This window comes from Phocoena sinus, chromosome 3 (genome assembly GCF_008692025.1).
Source record: "Phocoena sinus isolate mPhoSin1 chromosome 3, mPhoSin1.pri, whole genome shotgun sequence".
Classification (NCBI taxonomy): domain Eukaryota; kingdom Metazoa; phylum Chordata; class Mammalia; order Artiodactyla; family Phocoenidae; genus Phocoena; species Phocoena sinus.
In genome coordinates this window covers 13150101-13166446 of record NC_045765.1, presented here as the reverse complement: position 1 = coordinate 13166446, position 16346 = coordinate 13150101, and the positions used below count along the sequence as shown (strand labels likewise).

General features: G+C 48.0%; 1 protein-coding gene across 6 annotated transcripts in view; it reads left to right on the top strand.

Annotated features, from left to right (window-relative positions):
* The window catches only part of C3H19orf44 (chromosome 3 C19orf44 homolog), a 31398-nt gene that overhangs the window by 5681 nt on the left and 9371 nt on the right, over positions 1-16346 (top strand). For 5 of the 6 annotated variants that reach the window (XM_032625903.1, XM_032625902.1, XM_032625901.1 and 2 more), the window contains exons 3-7: positions 463-784; positions 4860-4933; positions 10235-10649; positions 12353-12448; positions 14066-14232. In XM_032625903.1, the coding sequence (XP_032481794.1) occupies positions 463-784; positions 4860-4933; positions 10235-10649; positions 12353-12448; positions 14066-14232 (1074 nt within the window). Of the gene's footprint in view, positions 1-462; positions 785-4859; positions 4934-10234; positions 10650-12352; positions 12449-14065; positions 14930-16346 lie in introns of those variants that run through there. The other variant, XM_032625899.1, reaches the window with a different exon arrangement.

Here is a 16346-nt window from a genome sequence, read left to right as displayed (position 1 = left end):
CCGTTTTACATTCCCACCAGCAGTGTATGGGTTCCAATTTCTCCACATCCTCACCAACACTTGTTATTTTTTGTTATTTATTTATTTATTTTGGTTATAGCCATCCTAGTTGGTGATGGGAAGGCTGCATTTTAAGGGGAAAAATCTGCATATTGATTTTGACTCTGTTGAAGATCCATGTTCTCAGGGGCCTTAGTTTAGAAAATGTGTAATTAACAATATGTATTTGAAAGCAAAGTGAATTTTTCTGATTATTTGTGGAGTATGTCTATTCCCAGTATTATCTTGTCTAAATGTTGTACCTTGACTTCCAGAGATGAGGGGAAGGGAAAGAAAGGGGCAGAGAGGGATAATGATTTGATCACCAAGGACTCATGCTCTCCACCAGCCATGATGTCCGATGATAAGGACTTATGTAGCGTGTGTTTGGTAATTTCCCTTCTTTTGTTTCCACCAAAGTAGGATCAGATCCCAAATCAACTGAGAGTCCTTTCGCTGCCCAGGAAGGATCTTTCCAGCTCAAAGCCATTTCCGACATCACGTCTGCCAACCTCACGGTCAGCAGATGGGACCCTTCGCAGTGCTGGCTCGAGAACTCGCTCCCCACAGATTCCCATTTCAGAGGACACAGCCTCCCACACGGCGTCACTTTCCATCCCCAGCGCCTTTCCGAAGTCCGTGCCCTCGACAGTGGGGGATGGCAAGCTCTCGTCCTCCCCGAGAAGGAGTGAGGCTGGGCCTCAGGATGAGTCTCCCTCAGAAGCCGCCGATGAAAGTCTAAATGGTAACCCTCATCCCTGCGCAGAGTTGTCACCCTGGGGCAGGAAGGGCAAGACCGCCTCTAGGATCCCTGGTGTGGTGGTCACAGGGTATTGTCATGAGGGGTGCGAGTCACACCCTTGGCTTCCTGACCTTCTTTCCTAGTTGAGGGGCTATGTCAGATTTTTTTGTGCTGTCTTTAAAGCCTTCTTCTAGTAACCCTACCCAATGACAGCAAAAACAGAAATCCTTCTAGAGCCTCGTGCAAGAGGACAGCAATGCAGTTTTCCTTGTTGTAAAAGAGAAATTTGCTTCCTTTCCTTTTTAACTTCAGAAAAAGAAACCAATCTCTAACCAGTCACAAACTTTTCTTTTTATAAGTTTATTTATTTTTGGCTGCATTGGGTCTTCGTTGCTGCGCACAGGCTTTCTCTAGTTGCGGTGAGCAGGGACTACTCTTCATTGTGGTGCGTGGGCTTCTCATTGTGGTGGCTTCTCTTGTCGCAGAGCACAGGCTCTAGGCACGCGGGCTTCAGTAGTTGTGGCTCGCGAGCTCTAGAGCACAGGTTCAGTAGTTGTGGCGCACGGGCTTAGTTGCTCCACGGCATGTGGGATCTTCCCAGACCAGGGCTCGAACCCGTGTCCCCTGCATTGGCAGGTGGATTCCTAACCACTGTGCCACCAGGGAGGTCCCTCATAAACATTTTTATTATTTCACCATCATTGAACGTGATTTTTATTTTAACATTGTATGTATTTAAGAAAGAGCAGAAAGAAAAAAGATGTGCAGCCAACATTGATTTCTCCCATCTGGTGCCTGATCGTCAAATCCGAGTTCAATAACTGTGTCTCGAGTACCTGCTGTGTGCCAGCACGTGCCAGGCATCATGGTGTCAGGAACAGGATGACAAACAAGCCAACTCTCCCCTGACCCCAAGTGCCAGGGTGATCCGTAGCCTGTGAATCAGTTGTAGGGGAGGAAAAATAGCTTTTTCCTTGTGTCCTTCTGGGTTCTCGGCTGGGGCTCTGTGACCAAAGGCAGGTTAACAGGAGAAGAGCATTCAGATATTAAATAAATATTTAATGTACGTTTTATGTGACACAGGAGCCTTCATAAGGAAATGGAAACCTGAAGAAACGGTCGCGCCTTCTGCTAGGTTTGATGGGAGAATAGTTGTGGGAGAATGTGATAGATGGATATGAGCCAAGGGTAGTAGATGAGGGGAGATGTAGTTGGGGTTGTTCAGTGTTCCCCCATCTTGGACATAAGGATGCTCCTTTCCTCCAGGTAGAGGGAAGGCACATCTTCTTACCTGAGGGCCTTACGACCTGATTCAGGGGAGAAGGTCAGGGAGTCCTTGCAGCCCCTGCTGTGTCTCAGATTCCTGCAGGTCAAAATATTCAAGATGCCAAGGTACCACCACATAGGGGGCGGGGAGGAGAAGCACGGCCAGCAAGAGTCCCTGCCACGCACCCTTGTGAGGGTTGGAGAAGGCAGCAAAACAGGCTCATGGATGTGAGGAAATCCCTTTGAGCCCCCTCAGGGGCCACCATCGGCCGGATGCCATTTGGCACCTCACTGATACGGTCTCGTATCTTGGGGCCCAAGGGGCTGGTGAGTGTGTGTCCACGCCAACCTGGCAGGTGTGGATGAGAAGGTGGGTGTAGCTGGTGGGGCAGGTGCCAGACCCAGGTTCCTGCCCTCCTGGGCTGCCCATCCAGGCTGCCCCTCAGCCCTCGCTGCTGGCCTGGAGGGCCCCCTCGGTGTCCAGACCCCCACCTTCCCTCATTCTGATGCAGCCTCAAGGGAGGCACGTAGCAGGGAGTGGTGAGTACAAGTCTGAGTTTGGGGTCCAGCATACCTGAGATGGACATCCTTGCTCCTCCTCTTTCTGGCCGTGCAGTGTCAGGCTCTCTGTGCCATGGTCTCCACATCTGTAACGGGCAGAGCTGTGTCAGTGAGCTGGTGCCTGTGGAGTGCCTCAGTGGGGCCTCCTGCTCAGTAAGTGTGTGCGTGTCTGGGTTGGCTGATGTGACAATAACGTCATTCCTCAGCCAATGACAACACTGTTCCAGAGAGCTCATCCACAGTCTCCTGCAGTGCCTTGGCCCGAGGCTGCTGGGATGGCTTAGTTCAGAGGCTTTGTCCATGAACGTATCTCTGGACTTACGTGTCACGTGCATTGTGGTAACTGGCAGTGTTAGAGGAGCTTGGAGGCGGGGGCGAGACCCTCACACTAGAGTGATGAGCTGGGCTTTGTTTGATCTGGGTCTTAGGCTGCCAGAGGGCTGCACTCAGGTGACCTTTCCAAAGAGAGTAGACGGCTCAGTCTTCCATCTCCTGCTCATCCCCAGCGCTGTGCCACCTGCGGGAGGGCCCTGCTCCCGTCTGCTCCTGCTAACTGTCCCCTGTCTGTTCTTAGAATTGGGGGTCTCATCCTGCCCCCTCAGGGAGACTCACCCCTCCAACCTAGCATGTGCCCTCCGTGGAAGCCTCTAGACACCTTAGGCCCCCTTCAGAAGTGTCTGTTCAACTCAGCCATGATTGGATCATGTACCTGCTTGAGTTTTGAGGCCCCGCAGGGTGGACCCCCCCACCCCCCGTGCCCTTCCCATCTCCAGTTGTGTGCACACGCACACACACACACACGCACACCACACAGCCTTTGTGTCTCGGGCCTGAAATGAGCCACGTGATGGAGTCCCTGCGAATACTGGCAGCCGGTTGGCATACCCCGTCCTGGGGAGGAGTGGGCTCACATACTGATGGGGCAGAAACCCGCTGGGACACCCGAACTGCGCAGAGCCTTCCTCCTCCTGAGTAACCTGCACACAAGGCATTTGGGCGCTGGTGACTGGCCAGCTGGCACCACAGTTAGGTGTCCTTAACTTGCTTTAAATGAGAACTTAGGACGAGGTGCCAGTCCCCCTCTCCTACCTCAAGCACATGTGTCACTGGGTGTCCTTCCTTGCATCGTGATTGTCTCCTCTGTCTAGGCCAGAGGCTGAGAGGTCTGTGGTCTGTGTTTTGTTTCTTTGTTTTGCTTTGTTCTTTTGGCCTCACTGCACGTCCTGTGGGATCTTAGTTCCTTAGTTCCCCAACCAGGGATTGAACCCGGGCCCTCGGCAGTGAAAACGCAGAGTCCTAACAACTGGGAATTTCCCCATCGTCTGTTTTTTTTTTTTTTTCTTTGCACTGGGTCCCACAGATCCTGTGGCCAGACCTGGTGTCAGCTCCTCCTTCCCCAGCCAAGTCTCCAACCCCCTTGAGGTTATAACTCCCTCCTCTCAGACCTCCAGGGCCCCTGCACACATGTTCACAATACTTGGCTCTTCTTTTATTTAAAAAAATTTTTTTTAATGTTTTATTTATTTATTTTTGGCTGCATTCGGTCTTCATTGCTGTGTGCGGGCTTTCTTCTAGTTACAACGAGCGGGGGCTACTCTTCGTTGCGGAGCATGGGCTTCTCATTGGGGTGACTTCTCTTGTTGCAGAGCACAGGCTCTAGGGCACATGGGCTTCAGTAGTTGTGGCTCGTGGGCTTAGTTGCTCTGTGGCATTTGAGATCTTCCTGGACCAGGGTTCGAACCCATGTCCCCTGCACTGGCAGGCAGATTCTTAACCAGTGCGCCACCAGGGAAGCCCAGTCGTCTGTTTTTATGAATAAAGTATTTTGTTTTTTTTTTTTTTGGCCGCACTGCGTGGCATGTGGGATCTCAGTTTCCCGACCAGGGATTGAACCCGCATCCCCTGCTTTGGAAGGCCGGAGTCTTAACTGCAGAACGATGGGGGAAGTCCCTATAAATAAAGTTTTACTGGGACACAGCCATACCCATTTGTTTACACATGGTCTGTGGCGGCTTTCAAATCATGAGGGCAGAGCTGAGCAATGGTGACAGAGACAGACTAGCCCGAAAAGCCAAAAGTATTTATGACCTAGCCCTTTAGAGAAAAAGCGCTTGGATCCCTGGGCTCACTTTCTGAGGACAGGGACTGCACGCCTTCTGCTCTTCCCATCCCTAGCACTTAGCCCGGTGCCTACAACAGGATGGTAAACGCATGTGGAGTAAATATTGGCATGTTACATTTTTGATTACAGATTTGAGAATAAACATTTTATCCCTTGATGATCTGGCTCCAGCTGTCAGTGAGAAATCAGACTTGGAACAGAAAGTAAGTACAAAAAACTGATTTTTCCTAACCGTTATGCCTCATTTAGGTCAGTGGTTCTCACCTGGGGGCGATTGCTCCCCTAGGGGACACTTGGCAATGTCTGGCAACACTGTGGTCATGACTGGGGTGCAGGGTGCTACTGGCATTCAGTGGGTAGTGGTCAGGGATGTCCTGTGCCAGTGTCCCACAATGCATAGGATGGCCCCCACTGCAAAGAATGTTCGTGTCTCAAATGTCAGCGTGCCATGGGTAGAGACCCTGATTTAGGTAATAACAGGATAGAGCTACTTAATATATCAGAAGATTAAAGCAGATCCCACTTCAACTTCCCCACAACTAACCTGTACTTGTTGCATCGCCCCGTGGTGATTCTTTCCATATTAGTAACCACCTCATTATCAACGCATGTTTTGATAATACATAATAATGACATTTTAACAGATTTCACCCACGTGCCAGCTACACATGCTCACAACATCAGTGCTAAGTGCAGCAGCCTCGTGCTGAAGGGTTTCAAGAGTTCTGCTCACGGATACACAAGAGGAGGAAAAGACCTACAAAAACAAACCCAGAACAATTAAGAAAATGGTAATAGGAACATACATATCGAAATTACCTTAAACGTAAATGGATTAAATGCTCCAACCAAAAGACATAGACTGGCTGAATGGATACAAAAACAAGACTCATATATATGCTGTCTACAAGAGACCCGCTTCGGACCTAGGGACACATATAGACTGAAAGTGAGGGGATGGAAAAAGATATTCCATGCAACTGGAAATCAAAAGAAAGTTGGAGTAGCAATTCTCATATCAGACAAAAGTGACTTTCAAATAAAGACTATTAGAAGAGACAAAGAAGGACACTACATAATGATCAAGGGATCAATCCAAGAAGAAGATATAACGGTGATAAATATTTATGCGCCCAACATACGAGCACCTCAGTACATAAGGCAAATGCTAACAGCCATAAAAAGGGAAATCGACAGTAACACAATCATAGTAGGGGACTTTAACACCCCACTTTCACCAATGGACAGATCATCCAAAATGAAAATAAATAAGGAAACACAAGCTTTAAATGACACATGGACTTAACTGATATTTATAGGACATTCCACCCAAAAACAACAGAATACGCTTTCTTCTCAAGTGCTTATGGAACATTCTCCAGGATAGACCATATCTTGGGTCACAAATCAAACCTTGGTAAATTTAAGAAAATTGCAATCATGTCAAGTATCTTTTCCGACCACAACGCATTGAGACTAGATATCAATTACAAGAAAAAAACTGTAAAAAATACAAACACATGGAGGCTAAACAACACGTTAAATAACCAATAGATCACTGAAGAAATCAAAGAGGAAATAAAAAAATACCTAGAAATAAATGACACGATGATGCAAAACATGGGATGCATAAAAAGCAGTTCTAAGCAGGAAGTTTATAGCAGTACAATCCTACCTCAGGAAACAAGAAATATCTCAAATAAACAACCTAGCCTTACATCTAAAGCAATTAGAGAAAGAAGAACAAAAATCCCCCAAAGTTAGCAGAAGGAAAGAAATCATACAGATCAGATCAGAAATAAATGAAAAAGAAATGAAGGAAACGATAGCAAAGATCAATAAAACGAAAAGCTCGTTCTTTGAGAAGATAAAATTGATAAACCGTTAGCCAGACTGATCAGGAAAAAAGGAGAAGACTCAAATCAACAGAATTAGAAATGAAAAAGGAGAAGTAACAACTGACACTGCAGAAATACAAAGGATCATGAGAGATCACTACAAGCAACTATATGCCAATAAAATGGACAACCTGGAAGAAATGGACAAATTCTTAGAAAAGTACCACCTTCCGAGACTGAACCAGGAAGAAATAGAAAATATAAACAGATCAATCACAAGCACTGAAATTGAGACTGTGATTAAAAATCTTCCAACAGGGCTTCCCTGGTGGCGCAGTAGTTGAGAGTCCACCTGCTGATTCAGGGGACACGGGTTCGTGCCCTGGTCCGGGAAGATCCCACATGCCGCGGAGTGGCTGGGCCCGTGAGCCATGGCCGCTGAGCCTGAGTGTCTGGAGCCTGTGCTCCGTAATGGGAGAGGCCGCAACAGTGAGAGGCCTGCGTACCGCAAAAAAAAAAAAAAAAAGAAAAAAAAAATCTTCCAACAAACAAAAGCCCAGGACCAGATGGCTTCACAGGTGAATTCTATCAAACATTTAGAGAAGAGCTAACACCTATCCTTCTCAAACTCTTCCAAAATATAGCAGAGGGAGGAACACTTCCAAACTCATTCTACGAGGCCACCATCTCCCTGATACCAAACCCAGACAAAGTTGTCACAAAAAAAGAAAACTACAGGCCAATATCACTGATGAACATAGATGCAAAAATCCTCAACAAAATACTGGCAAACAGAATCCAACAACACATTAAAAGGATCATACACCACAATCAAGTGGTGTTTGTCTCAGGAATGCAAGGATTCTTCAATATATGCAAATCAATCAATGTGATACACCATATTAACAAATTGAAGGATAAAAACCATATGATAATCTCAGTAGATGCATAAAAAGCTTTTTTTTTTTGTGGTACACAGGCCTCTCAGTGCTGTGGCCTCTCCCATTGCAGAGCACAGGCTCCGGACGCGCAGGCTCAGCGGCCATGGCTCACGGGCCCAGCCGCTCTGCGGCACGTGGGATCCCCCCGGATCGGGGCACGAACCCGCGCCCCCTGCATCGGCAGGCGGACCCCCAACCACTGCGCCACCAGGGAAGCCCCATAAAAAGCTTTTGACAAAATTCAACACCCATTTATGATAAAAAACTCTCCAGAAAGTAGGCATAGATGGAACCTACCTCAACATAATATAGGCCATATATGACAAACCCACAGCCAACATTCTCAATGGTGAAAAACTGAAACCATTTCCTCTAAGATCAGGAAGAAGACAAGGTTGCCCACTCTCACCATTATTATTCAACATAGTTTTGAAAGTTTTAGCCACAGCAATCAGAGAAGAAAAAGAAATAAAAGGAATCCAAATCAGAAAAGAAGAAGTAAAGCTGTCACTGTTTGCAGACGTTACATAGAGAATCTTCAAGATGCCACCAGAAAACTACTAGAGCTAATCAATGAACTTGATAGAGTGGCAGGATACAAAATTAATGTACAGAAATATCTTGCATTCCTGTACACTAATGATGAAAAATGATGATGAAAGAGAAATTAAGGAAACACTCCCATTTACCATTGCAACAAAAAGAATAAAATACCTAGGAATAAACCTACCTAAGGAGACAAAAGACCTGTATGCAGAAAACTATAAGACACTGATGAAAGAATTAAAGTTGATACAAACAGATGGAGAGATATACCATGTTCTTGGATTGGAAGAATCAACATTGTGAAAATGACTCTACTACCCAAAGCAATCTGCAGATTCAGTGCAATCCCTATCAAACTACCAATGGCATTTTTCACAGAACTAGAACAAAAAATTTCACAATTTGTATGGAAACACAAAGACCCCGAAAAGCCAAAGCAATCTTGAGAAAGAGAAATGGAGCTGGAGAATCAGGCTCCCTGACTTCAGACTATACTACAAAGCTACAGTCATCAAGACAGTATGGTATTAGCACAAAAACAGAATATAGATCAATGGAACAGGCAGCCCAGAGATAAGCCCACGCACATATGGTCACCTTATCTTTGATAAAGGAGGCAAGAATATACAATGGAGAAAAGACAGCCTTTTCAATAAGTGGTATTGGGAAAACTGGACAGCTACACATAAAAGAATGAAATTAGAACACTTCTTAACACCATACACAAAAATGAACTCACAATGGATTAAAGACCTAAATGTAAGGCCAGACACTATAAAACTCTTAAAGGAAAACATACACAGAACACCCTATGACATAAATCACAGCAAGATCCTTTTTGACCGACCTCCTAGATAAATGGAAATAAAAACAAAAATAAACAAATGGGACCTAATGAAACTTAAAGACTTTTGCACAGCAAAGGGAACCATAAACAAGACGAAAAGAAAACCCTCAGAATGGGAGAAAATATTTGCAAACGAAGCAACTGACCAAGGGTTAATCTCCAAAATATACAAGCAGCTCATGCAGCTCAATATCAAAAAAACAAACAACCCAATCCAAAAATGGGCAGAAGACCTAAACAGACATTTCTCCAAAGAAGATACACAGATTGCCAACAAACACATGAAATGATGCCCAACATCGCTAATCATTAGAGAAATGCAAATCAAAACTACAATGAGGTATCACCTCACACCAGTCAGAATGGCCATGATCAAAAAATCTACAAACAATAAATGCTGGAGAGGGTGTGGAGAAAAGGGAGCCCTCTTGAACTGTTGGTGGGAATGTAAATTGATACAGCCACTGTGGAGAACAGTATGGCGGTTCCCTAAGAAACTAAAAATAGAACTACCGTATGACCCAGCAATCCCACTACTGGGCATATACCCTGAGAAAACCATAATTCAAAAAGAGCCACGTACACAATGTTCATTGCAGCAGTCTTTTCAATAGCCAGGACATGGAAGCGTCCATTGACAGATGAATGGATAAAGAAGATGTGGCACATATATACAATGGAATATTACTCAGCCATAAAAAGAAATGAAATTGTCATTTGTAGTGAGGTGGGTGGATGTAGAGTCTGTCCTACAGAGCGAAGTAAGTCAGAAAGAAAAACAAATACCATATGCTAACACATACATATGGAATCTTAAAAAAAAACGTTTTGATGAACCTAGGGGCAGGACAGGAATAAAGATGCAGACGTAGAGAATGGACTTGAGGACACGGGGAGGGGGAAGGGTCAGCTGAGAGTAACTTTGACGTATACACCAGCAAAATTAAAATAGATATTACATTTATTTTACATTTATCCCTAGTGGGAACAGCTGCATAGCACAGGGAGATCAGCTCGGTGCTTTGTGACCACCTAAAGGGGTGGGATAGGGAGGGTGGGAAGGAGATGCATGAGGGAGGGGATATGGGGATAAATGTATACATATAGCTGATTCACTTTGTTATACAGCAGAAACTAGCACAACGTTGTAAAGATGTTAAAAAAAAAAAAAAAAGAGTTCAGCTCACGATACTCAGCCTGCCTAAATCTAGGAAGGACAGCGTGGACCCTCACCTCCTGGGCCCTTGGGGTGTCCTTATCCTAACGCAGTTGTATTCTGAGCTTGTTCATTCGAAAACACTTTCCAGTGACCTCTGCCATCCTTTGTTTTAGAAAGGTCAGGGGGAAAAGGCATCCAGCAAAAGCCCCTGGGCTGGGGCCCCCCCCTCTGGAAGCAAGATTTCTGAGTGCCTGAGCCAGCGGTCCGTCTTGTCCCCTGGACCCAAGGGCACTTCTAGCCTGGGGTCAAAGTCTCAGGAACCTACGGCCAGCACAGTGAGCTCGGCTTATTCGGATGATTTTGAAAAATCCCCCAGTCCAACAGCATCTGAGTCGATGCCCCATTCTGAGGAGTCTCCTGACAGGACGCTGGCGACTTGGTCTGAATTTTCTGCAAGCCTGAAGACAGACCTTCCTCCACCAACTCCCAAGTCTCGGAAAAAGTGGGCCAGGGGTGTTACAAGAGTCGTGGTGAAGGAGATGGCTGTGCAGACCCTCGATCCTGCCTTCACCTACCAGTGGGCTAAGGGTAAGCATGTTGGTTGGAGGAGGGAGGGGCAGGCCAGAGGCAGCGACAGGCAGGAGCCCTGGGGCCAGGAGGTCTGGGTTGTCGTCATTAGTCAGCTGGGGGGACCTCAGCACCCTGTTTCCTCTCCCACAGAAGAGGGGGCTCCTTGGGTACTCCCCACTGTCTTCCAAGCTCTAAAACACTGAAAGGTTTCAAACCAAAGACAAAGGCAGTGGTTCTCAGCTGGGTTGATCCTGGCCCCAGGGGACAGACATCGGCAAGGTCTGGGTGACGGGAAGTCTGTGGGTGGAGGCCAGGGGTGCTGCTCAACATCCTGCAGTGGCCAGGATGGCCTGGCCAGAGAGTGACCCCGCCCCAAATGTCAGTGTTACCCAGGGTGACAGGAACCGCCTTCTGGGACAGCATGTCCTCAGGCACTTTGTGGGGCCCCAGCATGGGGGCTCCAAGGGCTGCTGTGTTGCCCAGCTGGCTGGTTGTCTGAACTCGCTGCGTTTGTCGGTGGATTCTCTTCAGGGGTGCAGCAGGCACTGCTCATCTTTTCTCGTGTCCCCAGCATTGGTCTTGGCCCTTGCGGATGGAAAGGTTGCTTTCTTTTAGCGAGTCTCCTGCTCCCTTTTCTTGTCTAGACAACACCCGCAATACGGACAGAACTTGTTTCCAGACTGTGCGCTGGGGTGCGGTTCTCCCTTTGTCTGTTCATTTGGATTTGGGGGCTTAGTCATACATCCGCTGGGACCTCACACCTGGCTGGGGGCGTGACTGTTCTGTTTCTCAGGGAGGAAGGTCAGTCAGACGAGCCAACTCAGATCACTAGAAGGTGTTCAAGGGGATTTTAAACCCTGGTTCTGTGTCCCTCTCCAGGTCCTCCTGCTGCCTTTCTGACAGCCTAGCCTGTGGACAGCAAATGTGCCCATTTTTGTTTCTTTTTTTGCAATTTAAAGAGATGGACATGGGGTGGGGGGAAGGGCAAGCTGGGACGAAGTGAGAGTGTGGCATGGACATATATACACTACCAAACGTAAAATAGATAGCTAGTGGGAAGCAGCCGCATAGCACAGAGAGATCAGCTCGGTGCTTTGTGACCACCTAGAGGGGTGGGATAGGGAGGGTGGGAGGGAGACACAAGAGGGAGGGGATATGGGGATATATGTATATGTATAGCTGATTCACTTTGTTATACAGCAGAAACTAACACACCATTGTGAAGCAATTATACTCCAATAAAGATGTTTTTTAAAAAAAAGTGAAAAATAAAAAATAAAGAGATGCTTTCATAAAACATTGGTGGTGCTGATTTCCTAGACGCAGCCTGACTTTGAAAGGAGGGGGGAAAAAGGCACCATAAATCAGCCAGCCAGTTAGAATCCAGGGAACATTCTGAAGCCCTCAAATAGCTGTGGAAGGAGGGCAGAGCCAGGGGAGGGCACGATGCCACAGTTGTCAGCCGTGCTGAGCTGTGGTGACCACTTCAGCCAGCACACCTGACTTGTATATTGAACAGGGAGAACCTACCAGAAAGATGGAGGCAGGTTTGGGAAATTTTTAAAAGGGGTAACGGTTAAAAAAGCAAGGAGGGTGGCCATCACATTCAGAAAGAGAAAAGGACAGATTCATGTAGCTTATTTCAGCCTCACACCTGTTGATGAGAAAGTCATTGCTCTGAATCCTGCCCACTCACCTCTCCCCCTTTGTCCTTGGGACAGCGGCCGGCGTAGCGGCCATCGGACCAGCCCTGGGAGGTGCCTATGTGGACCCCTCGCCCATCGCCAGCCACGTCATCAGTGCGGACGCCATAGAAGGTAACAGCCCAGCTCACCTTGTGGGTCCCTTAGGTCGAGGACACCGATGTTGGACAGAACAGGAAGGCTACCAGGAACATACCTATGAGCCTTCCACCCCCACAGGGCCATCTTTATTTTGTGTGTTCCCCTCAGAGCCTTTCTGTCCAGAATCCATAGGTGTTTTCCTCTGGAAGACACTCAGCCAGTACTGAGCGGCCCAGCCCTGTGGACGTGACACTTGCCTCCTTGCTGAGTGTGGGAGAGTCGTGGGGCCCTGGGGAGGCCCAGCCCAGCCTCGGGCAATAGGAAGACGCCCAGCAGCCACCTTGGGAAACCCAGTCTGTGTCAGGTCCCGCGGGGCTGCTGATGACTCGCATGACACAAGCAAGGATCCGTCTAGAACCTGCTTTTTTCCCCCCTTTTCCATTTTCTTAACATTTTTAGATGATGAAGATATTAAAATATATTGGTTGTAATATGTGAAATATTTATATCCTTAAAAAAATCTCCTGTTTTTAGACACAATATTAACCTCACTCAACAATTTTTCCACATTACTGTTTAGTTTTATTAATGATCATTTTTAACAGTTTAACAGTTAAAAATTTTTTTTTTAATTTTTTTAATTTTAATTTTATTTTTTGGCTGCAGTGGGTCTTCGTTGCTGAGCGGGGGATACTCTTTGTCGCGGTGCGCGGGCTTCTCATTGCGGTGGCTTTTCTTGTTGCGGAGCACGGGCTCTAGGCGCGCTGGCTTCAGTAGTTGTGGCGCGCGGGCTCAGTAGTTGTGGCTTGCGGGCTCTAGAGCGCAGGCTCAGTAGTTGTGGCGCACGGGCTTTGTTGCTCCACGGCATGTGGGATCTTCCCGGACCAGGGCTCAAACCCGTGTCCCCTGCATTGGCAGGTGGATTCTTAACCACTGCGCCACCAGGGAAGCCCCAGTTGCAGTTATTTTTTTTTTTTTTTTTTTTGCGGTACGCGGGCTTCTCACTGTTGTGGCCTCTCCCGTTGCGGAGCACAGGCTCCGGACGCGCAGGCTCAGCGGCCATGGCTCACGGGCCCAGCCGCTCTGCGGCATGTGGGATCTTCCCGGACCGGGCCACGATCCCGTGTCCCCTGCATCGGCAGGCGGACTCTCAACCACTGCGCCACCAGGGAAGCCCTGCAGTTATTTTTAATTGTACTTTTATTTAGTTAATTATTATATTTTAATTGCATTTTAAATTATTTTAATTATGTGTTTAAAAATTCATAGTGTAAAATTTACCCTCTTCCCCATTTTTAAGTGTACAGTTCAGGAGTGTTAGATTCGCACTGTGCGGTTGCAGTTTGGGGAGCCGTGTCACTGGCCTTCTTTCCTTGTGTTGGACGCTGAGGTGAGGCTTCCGGTTCTGCCTGGGAGCTGAGCTGAGGGTGTGAGATCCACACAAAGTCAGCGAAGAGAGTGGTTCCTTTACTACTGAGTAGAGAGAGGCACAGAATAGGCGAGTCCTTTGCTGCTTCCGAAGGTGGCAGCACCTGCAGAGAGCATCCCGACACAGTCCACGGTTGGGGGCTGCAGGGCCCTTGCGGGGAGCGGGTCTGGCCAGGGGGACGGGGCCCCGGGGGCTGCCGACTGACACGGAACCCGGTGCAGCCCTGACAGCGTACAGCCCGGCCGTGTTCGCGCTCAACGATGTGCTGAAGCAGCAACTGAGCCTGACACAGCAGTTCATCGAGGCCAGCCGGCACCTGCATGCATCCCTCCTGCGCTCCCTGGACCGGGACTCATTCCATTACCACACCCTGGAGGAAACCAAAGAGGTGACCATGGTGCAGCTGACCCTTCCCGGGAAAGAGAGGGCAGGCGGCTTCCCACGCTCAGCCCGGGGTGGCGGGGACGCTGGGGGCCCCGCCACCTTCACCTTCAGTCCTCGTGGAAGGAGTCCTGTTCTCTCTTTGGCCATGACCAGGGCTGGTGCGGGGCAGGGGCACTGAGAGCCAGCCGCAGCCCAGGCTCTGTGTGACCTCGGACCAAAGGTGACCTCCTCGGTGAGGGTCCTGTCCCTCTACCTACCATTCCCGTGGGCCACCACAGGCAGGGCCCCTCTCCTCAGTCCCAAGGGCTAAGCTCAAGGGATGTCACACTCACCTCTATTTTTCCCTCCAAAATTTATTTTTTTGTCTGATTACAAAAAATATTGTATAAAAATTTTGTTGGAGATATGTAGCCTCTAAAGTTCTCCATAATTTCAGAGATAACTATTACCAACTTGATATATAGTCTTTAGATTTTTCCTATGTAAAGTATAAACTGTGATGTACATGTACAATATTTTATCTTACATATTTTATACTATGTATAAAATATATAGAAGAGGTATAGTATTTATATATAATAACATGATATATATATTTCTTTACAGAAATGGCATCATACTATATGAGTTGTTCTGCATGGTGATTTTTATCATTTTATCTACAAATATTTCAGTATATATTTCTTAAAAATAAAGACTTTAAAAAAATAGTCACAATGCCAGTATACCAAAACCAAATTAACTTTTTTTTTTGGTTTTGCTTGTGGGATCTTAGTTTCCTGACTAGGGATCAAACCCGTGCCCTTGGCAGTGAAAGTGCAGAGTCCTAACCACCGGACAGCCAGGGAATTCCTGCAGCATTTTTTTTTTTGTTTGGCTGCGTTGGGTCTTTCTTGCTGTGTGTCGGCTTTTCTCTAGTTGCGGCGAGCAGGGGCTACTCTTCATAGTGGTGTGCAGGCTTCTAATTAGGTGGCTTCTCCTGTTGCAGAGCATGGGCTCTAGGCGCGCGGGCTTCAGTAGTTGTGGCTCGTGGGCTCTAGAGTGCAGTCTCAGTAGTTGTGGCACACAGGCTTAGTTGCTCCGCAGCATGTGGGATCTTCCTGGACCAGGGCTCGAACCCGTGTCCCCTGCATTGGCAGGCGGACTCTTAAACCACTGCGCCACCAGGGAAGCCCTAAGTTTTCTTGATATCATTAGATATCCAGTGTTCAGATTTCCACTCATCTCATAAAAGTTGTACCTTTTTCTCCTGTTTATTTCATCAGTGTCCAAAGTGGTACATCAAGATCATTTGGGGCTTCCCTGGTGGCGCAGTGGTTGAGAGTCCACCTGCCAATGCAGGGGATGCGGGTTCGTGCCCCGGTCTGGGAAGGTCCCACATGCCGCGGAGCGGCTGGGCCCGTGAGCCATGGCCGCTGAGCCTGCGTGTCCGGAGCCTGTGCCCTGCAACGGGAGAGGCCACAACAGTGAGAGGCCCGTGTACCGCAAAAAAAAAAAAGATCATTTGATGTCTTAATCTAGAGCAGTGGTTCTCAGCCCTGAGCAGCGTCAGACCCCTGAGGGCCTGACCACTGGGGTTGTGTTGGCAGCAGGGTGGGCCTAGCAGTGGGCGTTTCTCCCATGGGCCCATTGGGGACCCACTTTGAGAACCACTGCTCTAGAGGTCTTCGCCCCTCCCCCATCTCTTTTGTTTCCTTGCAGTTTACTGGTTGGAAGAAAACGGGTTGTCCTGGGACTTCCCTGGCGGTCCAGTGGTTAAGACTCTGTGCTTCCAGTGCAGGGGGTGTGGGTTCGATCCCTGGTTGGGGAACAAAGATCCCACATGCCGCACGGTGTGGCCAAGAAAAAAAGAAAATAGGTTATCTGACGGTTTCCCACATTCTGGACTGGGCTGATTGCTCCCCAGTGGGGTCCTTTTAACTTGTTCCTCTGTTGGATGTGCATCAGTTGATTGGATGCAGGCTGGATCTGACTGGATCTGACTACGTCACCTGCCTGCAGCCCACGTGTGGCTGCCTGCTCTCTGCTCCAGGCCCACACCCTGAGAGTGGCACCCAAGTCCTTCTCCCCAACCTGTGTCCTCTGAGGGCACCCCGGGTAGCCCTGCCCCTCACCACG